Genomic DNA, 17,161 nt, shown 5'->3' with positions numbered 1-17,161 from the left:
TCCATGGTCAGGCAACTACTGTGTTTTTGTCCTCAAGCTGAATCAGGTCGTGGTTGGTTGCTGATGTGCCGGTAGTTTCCAAAACTCTGGATTTCCTCCAGGCCCTTTTGTTTTTCCTATAGTTCTAATTTGACTTCCGCTTTTCTTTTAGCATCCAAATTGCTTGCTTTTCTTTCAGAGTCGGCTTCCTCGTCTTCATCCTGGTTTGTTTGGGTCATCATCGAATGGCAGACTTAGAATGCAGAAGCAATGGATATGACTGATAAGAACGACAGTCCCTGCTTTTAATATCTGAAGAATGAATGCAACAGGGACTACAGCTGAACACTTAGAAAGACCTGAGTGAGCAACTGTTTTCAATACTTATGCTCACCATCAGATAGGGAGCATGCAAACTCTAAAAGCGCTGATCTCTCTTAGCATGGTAAACATCTTTGTGTTGAATCACCCATAATAAATTGTGACATTCTGTAGTTTTGTCTCATATTCATCTTTTAATCATATTTACAGATTTTTTGACTCCACAGCAAACAGAACAATTTTGTCTTTACTGTTCCAATACTTATGGAGGGCACTGTATCTATCTATCTGTCTATCTATCTGTCTATCTATCTATATATCTATCTATCTTCCATCTATCCATCATCTATATATCCATCCTTAATCTATCTATCTATCTATCTATCTATCTATCTATCTATCTATCTATCTATCTATCTATCTATCTATCTATCCAGCCATCCATCCATCCACCATCTTTGTTGTTTTTTTAACGAGTTTTATTCGTGTTTGTAGTTCTGGACAGAATCCTTCACCAAAGTGCAATGGATTGTGGGTAATATTAGTCATTAGAGTGTGCATGGATCCACACTTCAAAAATGAAAAAGTAGACCATCCGGGGACTTTTGGGATACTCTTTTCAACAACCTATGCTTTGGGACACACTTATTCTAATCTCACATACTATTTAGGATGGATAGTGTTAACAAACACAGGAACACAAAAAATTTAAACATATAAATAAACATGCTAGCACATGCTAATTCATGCTAGCAATGTGCTAAAACATGTTAACCTATAGCAATAGCATGATTGGTTGGTGACATGTATGTTGAAATGTTTGTCACCTGGTCATTTCTCCTCCTCCGGGCCTCTCAGCCATGTCCAGACCCAGAAGGGCTTGGGTTCGCGAGCCGCCGCTGGTCGTTATGGTGACTAACTTATTCCCAACCAGCCAAGTCATACTGGGGCCACCGGACAACAGGAACTCTGCGATGGGAGACCTGAGAGAGGAAGAGAGTTTACGAAGCCCATTAATCATCTTTATTTATTTAGAGCCAAGTATTATTTAAAGCTTTGCAAACAGACACTGAACAAAAGGATGAAGGTCAAGCAATTACAGCTCTAGCTAAAAGTGTGTAAACCAACCTAAGATTAAAGAAAGAGAAAAAGTTTCAACACATTTACTAATTTAGCTGACTCTTTATTTCAAAGTGACTGACAAATGAATGAAATTACAATTCCATTAAAGTCCGATGGTAAAGCAGCTTTTGGTGCATTGATCCTAAAAGACTGGTCAGTGAGGTCTATTGGCATAAATTACTTAGTTACTTAAAAACATATTTGTATTGTTTTAGTACTGTTTGTACTATTTTCTTTTTTATAAATTATACATTTTTAAACATGATACAAAAAGTACACAACTATTTTTTGTTTCAGTTTTAAAGTGGGGCAATTAATTATTATTTAAAAAAATGAATGCGCGTTAATAAAAAATTAAACAAAAATAAAACATTACTCAGTTTCAGATTAAAATAGGCAATTATTATTATATTTTTTATTATTTTTTTTAAAATTAACATCATTCAAAAACATCAATTACTAACTATTTTAGTTTAAATTAAGGCTACTATAATAATACTGTAATTATTATTATTATTCATTTTATTTTAAAAAAACTAATACTAATTGCTTCCGTTTAACATTATTAATTTATAATTATCAATTTCATGTATTAATTTAGGGCAATTACTACTATTTTATTATGTTTTGTTTTAATGTATAACATTAAATGCATAACATGATTGTGTATCTTAACCATACATTTTATTAATTAAATTATATGACTTAAATGAATCATGTCTCAATGCTTCTATCTGACGATATTATAATTGTTTTTACATTTTATCTTCAATTAATGGCTTTTCTAATTAAACAGTGATATTCAGTTGCAAATGTCGCAGCGTTGATTGCGATTAAATTAAATCTGCAAAACATGCTACTAATGTGTTTATATGAGGGCTGTAAATGCAGCAGAACTGTGACGTGTGGTTTGTGGTGAGCAGGCGTCACCTCTTGGGCAGCGCAGAGAAGTTGGAGAAGACGTATCGCGCCATCATGTCCAGGCAGGTCTCCGTCAGCTCCAGATGGACCGTCTTGAGCGCGTCGTCCGCCTGCATCACCGCGTTCTCGTCAGCCGAGCCCAGGCTGCAGGTGGTGCTGGACGTCTGCATCCTGCACAGGACGGGGTCAGGGGTCACATACAGGTACAGGAGAGGTCACGAGGTCAAAGAGTGCACTGGCTCTGGTGAAGTCAGAGATCTCAGCTAGTCTCTGACACCATGTCCTAACCACAATTTTGAACCACTGACTGATTCAGATTCAGATTCATTTGATTCGGAGTCATCTGATTCTGATTGTTAGTAGATATTTTTCACTCGTCACGGCTGGTTAGGAAACAGTGTGAAGCTTGAGATGAGAGTTTGTGAGTGTGTTTGTGAAGATGTAATAAATCAGATTCAGATGCTGATTGAAGCTGAAGTGGCCCTTTTAAAACACACACACACACACACACACACACACACGCAGTTAAAAACAGACTCATACTCCTTTATAAATCAAATCAGAGATACTGTGCAAGTTTATATTTGCTTAAAGGAATAGTTCACCCAAAAAAAATAAAAAAATTCTTACTCTCTAGTGTTTTTGTTATCTAAAAGTTGAAGTTATCTAAAGTTGAAGTACTTAAATCAGATGAAGTAAAAAAACTAAAACTCACATTAAAATTAAAATGAAAACTGAAAAAAAATAATAAAATACCATAACATTAAAATAACACAATGAAAACTGAAAAAAACACATATAACAAAAATAAAATACCATAACATTAAAATAACACAAACCACCAACAACAATCAAAAAAAAACCATGTGACTATTTCTTCATTAAAACACAAAATCAGCTTACAAAAAAAAAAAACACGCCAACATTTTCTAAAAGTAGTCCATATATGACTCATGTGTAATATTTAAGGTCTTTTGAAGTAATACAGGTACGTGATACTTTTTTTTTTTTGAAAGAACTATTAAAAGTAGTTTCTTAAATAAAGCTGAAAAATATACAGTAGATATACAAATATTAGAAAAAAAATTGAAAAAATAAAAATTATACATAAAAAAAACAAAAAAAAGAAAAAGGAAAATTGAAAATTAAAAAACGGTTCTGCCTGTGAGATTACCACCTGGAAAAATATTAATGAAAAACTAAAACTCAAAAATAATTTAAGAAACTTTAGAAATGAGATTACCACCTGGAAAAATATTAATGAAAAACTAAAACTCAAAAATAATTTAAACACACTACTAAGATAACACTGGAACAGACAGAAATTTAAATAACTATTCAATGTAAACTTCATTAACTCTTTCCTATTTAAATAACTATTCAATGTAAACTTCATTAACTCTTTCCTTCTCTCTCAAATGACACCAAACACCACTGGTTCCCATTGTGTTATGACCAACAGTGTTGCATTAGTTGGAATATCCATGAATACAAATTCATTTTTGACAGAATCTTCATTTTTGAGTGAATAATTCCTTTATCTGTTTTTAGTCAAAGCTTTTTTTTTGTTTCTCTTTTAGTGACACAAAACTGGGACTGACAAACCTTGAGCAGGAGAGGAAGCGAGAGAGAGCATGGGTGTTTAACACACACACACACACACACACACACACACACACACACACACACACACACCTAGAAAAGTTCAGCTGCCAGCTTGCGATCCACACACACACACACACACACACCTACAAAAGTTCAGCTGCCAGCTTGCAATCCACACACACACACACACACACCTGTGGAGAACCGTGTGATTATCCAGGTGATGGCATTAATCTAAGGCAGCCATCAGCATCCTGCCCTTCTGTAACCACGGCAACCGCATCCCCGGGGAAATCAGCAGAGCCCACATCATCTCCATACACTAAGACGACACACACGCCAACCCACGTAAACACACACCGCTGCCAACGCCGCTGAGCTAAAGTGCTTCTGACTGCGACATCGACTCTCTGACCTGAGAAGCTTCTCATTAACACCACACACACAAGAAACGCTACAGTCCTGGAATCATGTGTCTGCGTTTACTTTACTCTGTGATCTGATGCAACATTTTACCTGCTGGATGATAAAAGATAGAAGAAAAAAAAAAAAAAAACAGATACACACATATATATAAAGATATATAAAAAAAAAAAAAAATAAAAAAATCTCTAAATCTCTAAAAAAATATAGATAGATACAAAAATAACACAAAAAAAAATATAAATATAAAAAAATAATATTTTAAATTTAATTTATCTATACACTAAAAGACATTATAAAAATGAACAACAAAAAAAAAATAATGTTTTTTCAGTCTTTACTGTAAGGGTTATTATAAAGTCAGAACAAAAAAAAACAAATAATTGTCTCAGAATATACAATAAAACAAAAAAAAAAACAAAAAAAAATAACAAAAATTAAAAATTATCCAAAAATAAAAATAAAAAGTACGAAAAAAAAACAAATTTAAAAAAATAAGTAAAATGAAATATCAAATGAAAACAATTTTTTAAAAATACGAAAATAACCTTCTTGGAGACTGCCATATAATTATTGTTTCTAATTGTTAGTCAGACATAACATAATATACACAACGAATAAATATTAATGATAATAAATACATGGACAGCAGATTCAGAACCCAGGTCTCAGTTATATTGAGTCCAATATTTTTGGTTTCAGTAAAAAAATAAATAAACAATTAAGTGCATCAGTGCCTAGCAACCAATCAGAACATTCTGTAGAATCTTGCTAAAACTACCCAGAACACTCCAGGAATATCAAAGCAAGTGCATCTACATTATCTTATATTATAATCAACCTCATCACACCTAGCAACACATTAGCAGCCACTCTGAATCATGATGACTATTACACGTCTGGCACTGCACTTCTACGTACATCTGAGGTATGAAAAAGCCAAACCGATCTACGCATGAGCATGCAATCAACAAAAGGCCATTTTCATTTCATCTCACTGGGAAACGAGGGATGAATGTGGATGATATGAGCTGGTGTGGGCAAACACATAGACAAAAGACAGACGCATCTACTGCAGAGAGTCAGTGTGACCCACATCATCACTACACAACATCGAGCACAATAAAAACTATATTCTATCTTCATAACATCTCACAAGCTGTGACACACTGATACAAAAACACATTGCTTTAGGTTCGAGTCTCTCTCTGTACTTTCATGTCACTTAACTATACTATTTAATAAAGGGGGAAAATAATTTATTTAAACAAAATATTTCAATATAAAATGTATTTTCAAAAAATGTTTTTGAATAATTTTTCAAAACATTATATAGTAAGATTAAATTGTTGAATTTACCTTAATTTTTATTTAATTACATTTAAATTATAAAAATATTTTTCTATTAACCATATTTTTACTTATATATGCACCTTTAAATTTTTTTTGTTTACTTTATATTAATTTATTTTTCAAATGTATTTAATTTTCTTATATAATTAAACTCTAATATTCTCTAATATAAAATAATGAAATAGCACCTATTTAAATGTCATTTACAAATTTAGTTAATTTAACTATTAAATCATTTAATTTTTTCATTGTTACTTCAATGCAATAAAATACAAGTAAATAAGGGAAAGCAATACGTTTAAGGTAATAGACATTACAATTCAACATGAGACTAGTGTGACACAATCGCTTGCTTTCCTTTTTGTAAAATTCCAGCAGTGCATTTTTGCATTTAAACCCTAAGAGTGAATGAACCCTGTCCGCTTCCACTGGAAGTGTGTTAGTGTAAACACCACCTGATGGAAGGATCAGCGTTATTTTCTGTAGTAACTGACAAATGCTGTCGATAGAGATGAACTAATTCTGGAGCCTTCCTTCAGCTGCTTCGCTCAAGGGCACACTGGAATCGATCCAACAACCTCAACTTTAACCACCACAATCCCAAAAACCCAATCACTCCAGCGTCCGTCAACAGGGTCATCCAGCACACACACACACACACACACACACACACACACACACACACAGGAAGTCCCAGTTTGTGTCTTTACATCTGATCATTTAGCAATTCTTCATCCTCAACCTCAATGCTTAAAAATACAAAAATTCAGTTTGTATGGTAAATGCATAAAATTTCAATCAAACTTAGAATGATATATTTTTCCAGCCACATAAAATGTCCATAAAGTCTCTGAATCCTGGGCGTCCAGTACAGCTGATCATAACACCAAACCATTTAATGAAAATTATGATATCCTTTAAACCAGTTGATCTTTTTCAAAAGGCACAATTTCCAACATAAACATCTTTTCACTGCATGTTCACACGGAGAAAAGATTTCACTGTTCGCCGGCTCTTCACATGCACATCAAGCCCTCAATCATCTCTATTAGCTGTATTCAGATGACTGTTGATGTCTGTGGAATAATAAATGATGTGGTTTGGCGATGCAATTTTTTTCTCTATTGATGCATTAAGCTGAATAGACAGAGCTGAATATGAACGTGTGGAATAGTGTCTGCAGTACACATCTTCACTCAATAGAAACCAAGCAATAAAAATTAAAATTATATATATTTAGAAAAAAAAAAAAAAAAAAAGCTTTTTATTTTTATTCGAAAACAAAACATTTAAAAACCTAAAACTGAAGCAGTACATTTTCATTTAACATAGGAAGAGTCAAACCGCTTGTGATTTAGATCAAATTTGACATTATTAGCTCGCTTTTTTTGTCACCAAAAATTCCATTAAATCATAACGAGCAACCTTGGAATTACCCAAACAAAAGCCCTTGGCACAGAAATACTTTAGGCAATAAGTAAACCGATGGCAGGGTAATTTGCAGACATGCTAGATAATAAAACAAATATGCTGTGTGAAGTCCCTGTGCTTGCTAATAGCGGACGCTCTATTCATTAACATCCTGTAACTTGGAGGCGCTGGACTGATTAATAGGTTTTATGGTAATTAGATGCACTAGGTTAATAAAACACAGACATTTGAGGGCAGATATTACTGGATATCTCATCTGATGCTCGGCTGCCATCTGCTGGTTATGTGCACACTGCAGTTTAGTTTAGGAGCACATATTTATGCAAATGAAAACAAAGCTGTGAGGGGAAAACATTTATTTTGCCGTATGGAAAAAGCGCAACTGTGTTTTTCATAAGAAAGAAATTCATATGGGTTTGAATTGACATCAGGTAAGTATAAGCTCTGAAAAAATGTGAAAAACAAACTTTTCATTGGGTAGATAGCAAACCATGGAGGAACAGCATTTGAAGAGGGTGTCAGTGAAACATTTTCTGCGTGTTTGCAGCGTATTATTGTTCATGATTATGATAAAACATGGATGGATACTGTACCTGGATCATGTGTAAAGAGTGTGTGAATATGATGTGAATAAGTGAAGGTTAAAACAGGCTCAGGCAGGCAGCAGGCTGAGCAAGTGGAGTGCGCCCCCTAGAGTTTGGGAGCCGAATTACTGCTGTCCATCTCATTCAACAAACAGCAAAAACAGAGAAGCTAGTCATTTGAATGTGTAAAGGCATACTTTCAATTGCACATGCTTCCTGTGTGCAGTAAGGAGCCCCTAAAGGGACATGGAGATGGAAAAATTTGAATGGGAAACTATTATATTTCAAAGCATTTGCTTTAGTTTGTAATTTTTCAGAGGAATGCAAAAGTTGTGAAAGAAAATGCAAAGTTTCTTGGGGGAACACAAAAGATTTGCAAGAGAATGCAAAAGCATTGACATATAATGCAAAGTTTCTCTGGGGATCGCAACCATTTGCGAAGGAAAGTATTGTGTTCCCCCAAGAAACTTTGTGTTAGCTCGCAAAAGCATTGAAATATTTTTCCTCCCACCTCATAAATGTTTTACGATTGAATGCATATTTATTAAGAGTTTTGAGAGATAACGCAAAAGTTTTTTTTACAAGAGAATGGAAAAGTATATTGAGGGAATGCAAATGTTTTTCTAGAGAATGTAAAAGTATTGAAATATAACGCAAAGTTTTGGGGGGGGGGGACACTAAAATACAATGCAATGTTTCTTGGGTGAACGCAAATATCTTACAAGAGAATGTAAAAGTTTTGCAAGCGGACGCAAAAATTTTCTCGCAAAAGTTCTGAAATATAATTTTTCCTCCAATCTCATATTATTAATCACAAAAGGTTTTTGAGATAACGCAACAGTTTTTACAAGAGAATGTAAAAGTTTTGCGATAAAACGCGAAAGCACTGAAATAAAACGCAATGTTTCTTGGGGAAATCGACTTTTTGCGAGAGAACGCACAACCATTGATATATAACACGTTTCTCGAGTGAATGCAAAGTTTCTTGGGGGAACACAAAAGTTTTGCAGGCGAAAGCAAAAACACTTAAAATATTTTTAATCTTGTCTCTTTTTTTTCCCCATCACCATGTCCCTTTAGGGGCTCCGTAGTAATTTGCTCACGGAAAGAAAAAAACAGCATCACAAACAGCACAATAAGCATGGTCAAAGCAAATACCAAGGTTAGGCTGAAATCAAAACAGATGCTCGCAAGGCTCAGCGCATGCAGTCAACATCACCATCAATGAAACGAAAGAAAATGACAAAACCCTCCTCCAGCATGCACCCTTTCCTGCCCAATCAGAATTAGCCCAAACCAGATGTCCACGCCCACCCCGCATCGCCAAGACAACGCCCCACCCCCGAATGCCCAAGCCCCACCCACCGTCCCTGCATACAGAAAAGGAAAAGCAGGGATATCAATCGGTTGTTGAGTTTTGAGGTGACCAAAAATGCTCTACCTGCGCACCGCATGCTCGGACACACTGATGCTTCGGGAGCGGAAGGCGTCCATGGCCGACAGATCTTTCAGGTCTTTAACGGGAGAGTTTGCGCTGGGGCCTTGCTTCGCCACTTTGGTCGTCCGCAAACTGCCCCGAGGGCAAACGAGGTCAGGTGTGCGTCAGCATAACGTCGTGACCAGGGAGGGTCGTGGGGAATTTGGGGCATTTTAACCACGTCGGCATGGGTGGATGGGGGAGTGCGATTGGTTGTGGAGTGTCACGAAAGGGGCCAGCGACCAATCACAGGTGACGGATCCGAGGTGTCGGCACCCCCCCAAACCACGCCCACAACGCATGGCCCAATCAGAGGAGGGGGAGGGGTCAAATAAGGAAGTGAAAGGAAAACAAAGTAACTTGGTCAGCAGTGCACACTGAGAACCAGAAAACAGGGACGACACTCAAAAAACAAAAAGAAAACAGAGGAGGAAACAGAAAACTGGAAGGAGAAACAGCATCAAAAAGATCAACAGACACTTAACAAGGCATAAAGTAAGCAATATACTGTCAGCATTCTACCAAAGGAATGAAAGAGGAGAAAATAAATGATAAACTCATCAGAGAGCACAAACATACTGGTACAGGGAAGAATAAAGCATTCAGACACTGCTATGATCGTTATACTGGAAATTAATATTAATAGGAAAACAGTGATATGATCGTGTGTATGTGTATGTGTGATTTAATACAGCAAACACAACACAAATGAATGACCGGATGGAGTTAAACTAGAATCTGGAACAGAGAATGTAAGGCCTGATAAACTAGAAAGAGCTTAAACAAGTATGAAGCATGTTTATATGCACATCATTTTAGATTAAGGTTGGTTTTCTAGGGAAAATTTCATTCTGAAATGAACATTTACTTACGAGACTCTGACCTAAAATATTGACTTTATATTTAATAATTTAAAAACACATTAGCATTTTACGTTTTCTGATGTTGGTAAATGGTCGCATGGCATACAGTTAAACAAATAAATTTGTAATTTTTTTTAAAATGCATAATCATTGAATTCTGAAACAGCAATAATTTCAAACAGAAATTTTATCTAATCTTGAATGATGCTCATTAATGTAAATAACAAAACATAGAGAGTATAAATCTGATTTGTACGATCTATATATACTTTCATAAATATGTGAATATTCTTGTGCATGTAAATGCATTGAATGATCTTTCTCTTTTTCAGGCTTTTAATTCAAAGCTCCAGCCTTGGTGATGAGACAAGACACAAGACATACAAAAGAACACAGATGGTTTCCACAGAAAATGAACCTGAAATCAGTATCAGGACAATGAGATTAGATGGTTGTGTGACTCTGGACATAACTGATCCTGGACTGTATTAGTGATATGCCGTGTTGTTACAATGATTGCAATGCATTGTTTGCTGCATCAGGTGTGCTGGTTAAAAGGGTTTAGTAAGCCGTTACTATGGAGGTTCCTGTTAAAGTAGACCGGCTTATGGGACAATGGCTGTTTTCACAACCAATACAAAAAGTGAAATCAAGAAAAACAAAGACAGAGAATGAATGAATGAAGTAGAACTGAATGGAAAATAATAAGAAACAGAAAAGAAAAAACTCGCTTCAGTTCAAATCCAGATGTTAGTAGGCAGGACTCTTAACCTTTAGTAGTTTATTGGTCCCTTTGATGGAGACATCATATGACTACTTATTAAGACTATTACAGGATAAGCTCATTATTAAATATCAACACAAGTTTTAGAGATGCGTGAACTGTTTGTATTCAGGTGTTTCTTCAACTATGGGCATTTTTAGTCCTTTTAGAAATTTAACTCCATTAACACACACTTTTCAAACTTGTTAATTAAATTTGCCTACAAATAATCCTAATGTTTAATGGTTGATGAACACACTGCTTTCATGAACCCTCACAAAAATGTCTACTACTGCGTCATTTCCATCACATGTTAAATCATAATTCATCATAATTCTGTGGTGGAAATTAGAGGGGTTTATATATATATATATATATATATATATATATTATAATAAAATATATATATATATATATATATATATATATATATATATATTATATATATGATAAGTAGTATAGAACAGTATCAAAAATGCACAAAACATGTTTTAAAATATATAACAATATATTTATAAAAATACTGAATTTTGCAAAATCCATGGCTTTCACAAAATAAATTAATACACTAATATAAATGTTAAAATAATGACTAATGACCAATATCCTCTTTTAATTAGACTATCATGGTTTCAAACATGCACTTTTTTAATTAAAAAAATAAAAGGCATTTGTAAAAAAAAAAAAAAAAAAAATCAGAACTAAGTCTTGCTAAAAAAAAAAAAAAAATCTCTAGTTTTAATGTGACCTTCATATAGCAAAAAAAGAGAAATCTATTAGTCTGAATAAAAATCAATCCCTGGGACCTAAAGTGGCCGTATTTGAAGAAACATGGTTTGTTAATGGTTTTGATGTGACAGTCTTTGAGAAACAGTCACTGCTGAGCCAGATGAGGAGAGAGAGAGGAACACAGAGAAAGAAATGAGGCCGAGAGAAAGACGAGACATCCCACAGTCAAACTAGCATCCGTGAGTGGAAGTGAAAACTCAGCTGATGTTCTGACGTAAACCAGACACATAAAGCCAGAAATCACGACACTACCATCAAAGAAATGAACCAATGAGGCGCTTGAATGACAATCATGCTTTGAGTCCTTCCCACGGCAAAACCTGACATGAGACAAACCCTGATCCGGTCCTGCATGCGTGCGTGTGTGTGCGTGTGTGTGTGTGTGTGCGTGTGTGTGTGTGTGTACCTCTTGGGCCTCTCGTTCAGGCTGGTGCTGCGCGCTCTAAAGCTGCTCTGCTCGTGAGTGTCATCGAACGGCAGAAGAGCGTTTGAACGAAGACCCTAATCACACAAAAACACACTTCAACTCAAGACCAACAGAATGATCTGTAAACACATGAGCCTGACAATCCCATCACCCACCTTGGTGATGTACTGAACGAAGTCTTTCCTGAAAGCCAGTCGGCAGCGTATGAACCACATGGCGATCACATGATGGGCGAGAGACACTATGTACTGATTAAACCTACAGAGAATGAAGGAAAAACAAGAAAACACATCATTTAAGATCATTCAGCGCATGGAGGCTGCATTTATTTGATTAAAAACACAGTAAATCAATAATATTGTGAAATATTATTACAGTTTGAAGTAACTGTTTTCTATGTGAATATATGTTGAAATGTAATTTATTCATGTGATGTAAAACTGAGTTTTCAGCATCATTAGTGTCACAAGATGCTTCAGAATTCACTCTAATGTGCTGATTTGCTGCTCAAGACTCATTTCTAATTATTAATGTTGAAAACAGTTGTTTTCAACCAGAATATAACAAGGAAAAACAAGAAAACACATCATTTAAGATCATTCAGCTCATGGAGGCTGCATTTATTTGATTAAAAATACAGTAAAATCAATAATATTGTGAAATATTACTACCATTTAAAGTAACCGTTCTCTATTTGAATATACGTTAAAATGTAATTTATTCCTTTGATGTAAAGCTGAATTTTCAGCATCATTACTCCAGTCTTCAGTGTCACATGATCCTTCAGAAATCATTCTAACATGCTGATTTGCTGTTTAAGGAAACATTTCTGAATATTATCAGTGTTGAAAACAGTTGTGCTGCTTCATATTTTTGTGGAAACTCTTTGAAGGATTCTTTGATGAACTAAAAAGTTCAAAAGGACTGCATTTATTTGAAATAGACATCTCTTATAACATTATAACTGAACATCATGTAGTCAAATAGCTAATGAAGGCAAATGTCGGCTACATATTCTATATGTATTCTTCACAGGTGTGTGTGACCTTACTCACTTTGAGGGGTTGGTGTACGGCAGCGATATGGCAAACACGCTAACGTACTGCTCGGCTACAAAGTTAGCATACAGATGTGGGAGCCGCACTAATGCTGAGAGAGAGACGAGACGAGACAAAGAGCATCAGCACTTGAGCTGTATATGATCCACAGGTGCCGTTTGGCTGTGGTTGTATCCCAAATGTGGAATATGTGCTATATTCTGATTGGTCAGAGTGAGTAGGGCGGCTCTGATTGGTCAGAATGTGAGAGTGGGCGGGAAAAACGACTGAAGACTTGCACTCACTGGACAGGAACTCCAGCATGGGCGAGGCCATGGCAACGGTTGCCGAGATGTGCGTGAGCTTGACGATGAGGGCGGGCAGGAGTTTGATCATGATGTCGGGCATCTCTACGGTGCACATGGTCAGAGCCACCACACACTGCTTAGCACAGCGGTAAATCAGGCCCTTCTCCAAACACTGGACCAGCTCCCTCTGAGAACACAGGTGGAGAAAAACTCTGCTATCAACACATTTATGGCATCAGATGACTGGCTGCTTTCACATCCAGAGATTAGATCTACTGTATTCTTACATTAAATATATTAATACACTTTACTGAATTAAATAACACAAATAAAAAAACAAATTCAAAAAAAATATTTAACAACAAACATAAAAAAAAAAAAAAAAAATAAACTAATAAAAAATATAATTAATAAATTAAAAAATATAAATTTAAATATTACTCACTAAAAATAAAAAAAAAAACACAAAATAAAAATAAAAAAACTTAAAATTTTAAAAATGTACACTCTCTAAAAATAAAAAAAATAAAAAAAATAAAAGTATTTAAAGTGTAATAAATTTAAATAAATGTATAATTTAAATGTAATATATTTAAATACATTTATTAATGTATACTACTTTATGTGTAATAATAATACACGTGCATAACTGTATACTTAATTTCAATTTAATAATACACTTTTAAGTTTCAATTTAATAACACATTTAAGTAAATGATTGCTTAATTGAAATTTAACAACAAAATTAAATAAACACATTTAATTTAAATTATAATTATAAATTATATATAATTTATAATATAAATGTACATATGTGTACTTTAAATGTAACAATTAATATTTAATTTAAATTTAATAACACATTTAAATGTTTAAATGTATACATTAAATTTAATAAATGTAAATATAAATTTTTTATTAAAGTGTAATAAATTTAAATACATTTATAATTTAAATGTAATAAATTTAAATACATTTATTAATAAATGTTTACTACTTTAAGAATAAAAAAAAATTAATATTATGAAAATAAATACAAAAAAAAATAAAAATATAAATGTAATAAATTTATTATTATGAAAATAAATACACATTTAAATAAATGTATATTTAATTTACATTTATATAATTTATGTTTATTGTAAATACAATAACACCTATCAATAAATTCATATTTAATTTAAATGCGATAATTGTACATTTAATTTAAATGTAATAATACACCTAAATAAATTCATACTTAACTAAAGGTAACGTACAAGATAACACAGTTTTGCTTCTTGTTATTTTATACAGCCTTCGGAGAGTGCCTATGATGCTGTCTAGATCTCTAGAGTTTAGAACACAGCCCCAGCTAAACCTGATCAAATCTGACAAACCGAAAAACTAAAAAAAGCTGATGTTTATAATACGCTCTGATCTGGAGAGCGGGGTAGATGTGTCACCTGTCGGGACTGCTCTAGGTAGCTGTGGTAGGAGGTGAGGGCAGTGAGAACAGGAACCACAGCGAGCTGAACATCAGTGAGGGAGAATCCATCAGGAGTCTTCTTCAAACGCTCCGATATCAGACGGTCTGTCACCTGCACACACACACACACACACACACTCCCCCAAATTACCTTGCTTCCATACAGTTTATTCCACTGAGTTACTGTGTAGTACAGAGGCTGCCAAAATTATTAGAACACTAGTATTTTCACCAGCTAGTTATTTCTATATACAAGTCAGTTATTTCTATATTTTCTATCTTATCAGTTTACATTTCCAAACATCAATTTAGCCATTAATTGTAATAATCCAGTGAGATTTTATTCTGACAACAGCCAGTGCTCCACAAAGAGATTGTGTGTGTGTGTGTGTGTGTGTGTGCCTGTGTGAGTGAGTGTGTGTGTGTGTGTGTGTGTGTGTGTTACCATGGAGCAGAGAGTGGAGCACAGATGATCGATGTTGCAGGGTGAGGTCCGGATTAGAACTTTGTACTGAATGGTGCAGGACATCTTATCCAGAACCAGCTTCAGAACCTTCCAGTCAGTCTCCTGCAAACCAAACAAAGAGCTGATGTTTTACCTTTCATGTCGCACACACAGATTGTGTTGTATTTAAACTGTATGTTCCAGGAATGCAAAAACACAGGGCACCGTGTTAAAAATATGGTACATAAATAACATTCTATGGTGTCATCAATTATTTTAAAGGGAAGAGGATGTGAGCTGTGTGTGTTTGTGTACCATCTTGAGGCACTGTAGCAGCACGCTGAAGGCCAGGCTGTAGGGCAGAAAGGCAGTGCGAATGGAGGAGGGCGGAGCCGCCGGTGTGGGACTTCCTGTCGGCGATGCCACAGTTCCTGTTGGCTTCTTATCAGTCACTCTCTTCTCCGACTCCCTGAAAACCAGACATTTGAGATTTAGTCAATCTGAATGCTCTCCTTAATAATTTATACTTAATTTAATTTTGATAACAAATGTAGGCATTTAAATGTAATAATACGTGTTAATTTAATTTAAAAATGCATTTAAATATACTTATACTTTCTTTACATTTTATATTAAATATAGTATTATAATCTGAATATTCTCTTTAATTTATACTTTCTTTAATATTAATAATAAATTGAATTAAATTTATACTTCATTTAAATGTAATAATACATCTTAATTTAATTTTAAAAATAAATTTAAATCTATATATATTTGATTTAAATTTAATAAATTTAGTCACTCTGAATATTCTCCTTAATTTCTAGTTTTAATATTAGTCATTTCAATAATACATTTAAATGAATGTTTACTTCATTTAAGTGTGATGTTACATTTGAATTTAAATACAAATGTAAATACATTTATACTTTTTAATGTAATGATACATTTTTATTTAAATCTTATTTTAAAAATGTTATGTATACTTCTTTTAATCTTAATTTAATAATATATTTACATACATTAATACTTCTTTTAAATTTAATAAGACATTTAGTCAATCTAAATATCCTCCTTAACAATTAATACTTAAATTAATATTGATAATAAATGTAAATCAATTCACTTTATTTAAATTTAATTAAATATTTTTAAATTTTAAATACATTTTTATACATTTATACTTTAAATTTAGTGCTGTCAAATGATTAATCGCATCCAAAATAAATAAAAAAATATTTGCATAATATATGTATGTTCTGTGTATATTTATTATGTATACATAACTACACACAATATTTACATGTATTTGCATGTCTATATTTATATTCATATAATTTATATGATAAATATATAAATATATTTAATATATAAAAATAACATATTTTTCCAAAATATTTACATGCATGTGTGTGTATTTATATAGACATAATAAATATACACAGTACACACACATATATTATGTGAACAAACACTTTTATTTTGGATGTGATTAATCGCAATTAATCGTTTGACAGCACTAGTTTAAATTTGATATCATTTAACATCCTCCTTAATAAGTGTGCTTAAACAGCACTAAACACAGATGCTTGTGTTGTTACCCGACGTCACAGTGACAGTATGGGCTAAATCTCAGGACTCCATCTTTATTGGGGACACCCAGACGATGAAGAGAGTCGGCCCTCATCATCAGTAAGAAATCAAAAACCTGACACACAAACAATGAGAGAAAACAACAAGCTTATCTTTTCTGCAGTCGAGGTGATATGAGAAGGTTACGTATTCTGAGTATTTGGTTGCTAGTGTGTTCTGAGTGTTTGCTATGGCGTTGCTGACTAACTG

At 33.8% G+C, this 17,161-nt stretch overlaps 1 protein-coding gene across 1 annotated transcript in view; it reads right to left on the bottom strand.

Annotated features, from left to right (window-relative positions):
- Window positions 1-17,161, bottom strand: part of LOC109091729 (tuberin-like) — a 45,559-nt gene that overhangs the window by 20,773 nt on the left and 7,625 nt on the right. Inside the window, exons 18-28 of the mRNA XM_042716087.1 lie at window positions 16,921-17,027; window positions 15,632-15,785; window positions 15,317-15,439; window positions 14,849-14,983; window positions 13,401-13,590; window positions 13,114-13,207; window positions 12,214-12,316; window positions 12,038-12,132; window positions 9,181-9,309; window positions 2,353-2,514; window positions 1,128-1,283 (exon numbers count right to left, since the gene is read on the bottom strand). Coding sequence (XP_042572021.1) covers window positions 1,128-1,283; window positions 2,353-2,514; window positions 9,181-9,309; window positions 12,038-12,132; window positions 12,214-12,316; window positions 13,114-13,207; window positions 13,401-13,590; window positions 14,849-14,983; window positions 15,317-15,439; window positions 15,632-15,785; window positions 16,921-17,027 — 1,448 coding nt within the window. The remainder of the gene's footprint in view (window positions 1-1,127; window positions 1,284-2,352; window positions 2,515-9,180; window positions 9,310-12,037; window positions 12,133-12,213; window positions 12,317-13,113; window positions 13,208-13,400; window positions 13,591-14,848; window positions 14,984-15,316; window positions 15,440-15,631; window positions 15,786-16,920; window positions 17,028-17,161) is intronic.

This window comes from Cyprinus carpio, chromosome B1, assembly GCF_018340385.1.
Source record: "Cyprinus carpio isolate SPL01 chromosome B1, ASM1834038v1, whole genome shotgun sequence".
NCBI lineage: Eukaryota > Metazoa > Chordata > Actinopteri > Cypriniformes > Cyprinidae > Cyprinus > Cyprinus carpio.
Note: the sequence above shows the minus strand (reverse complement) of the source record. Positions and strands in the feature narration are given on the sequence as shown.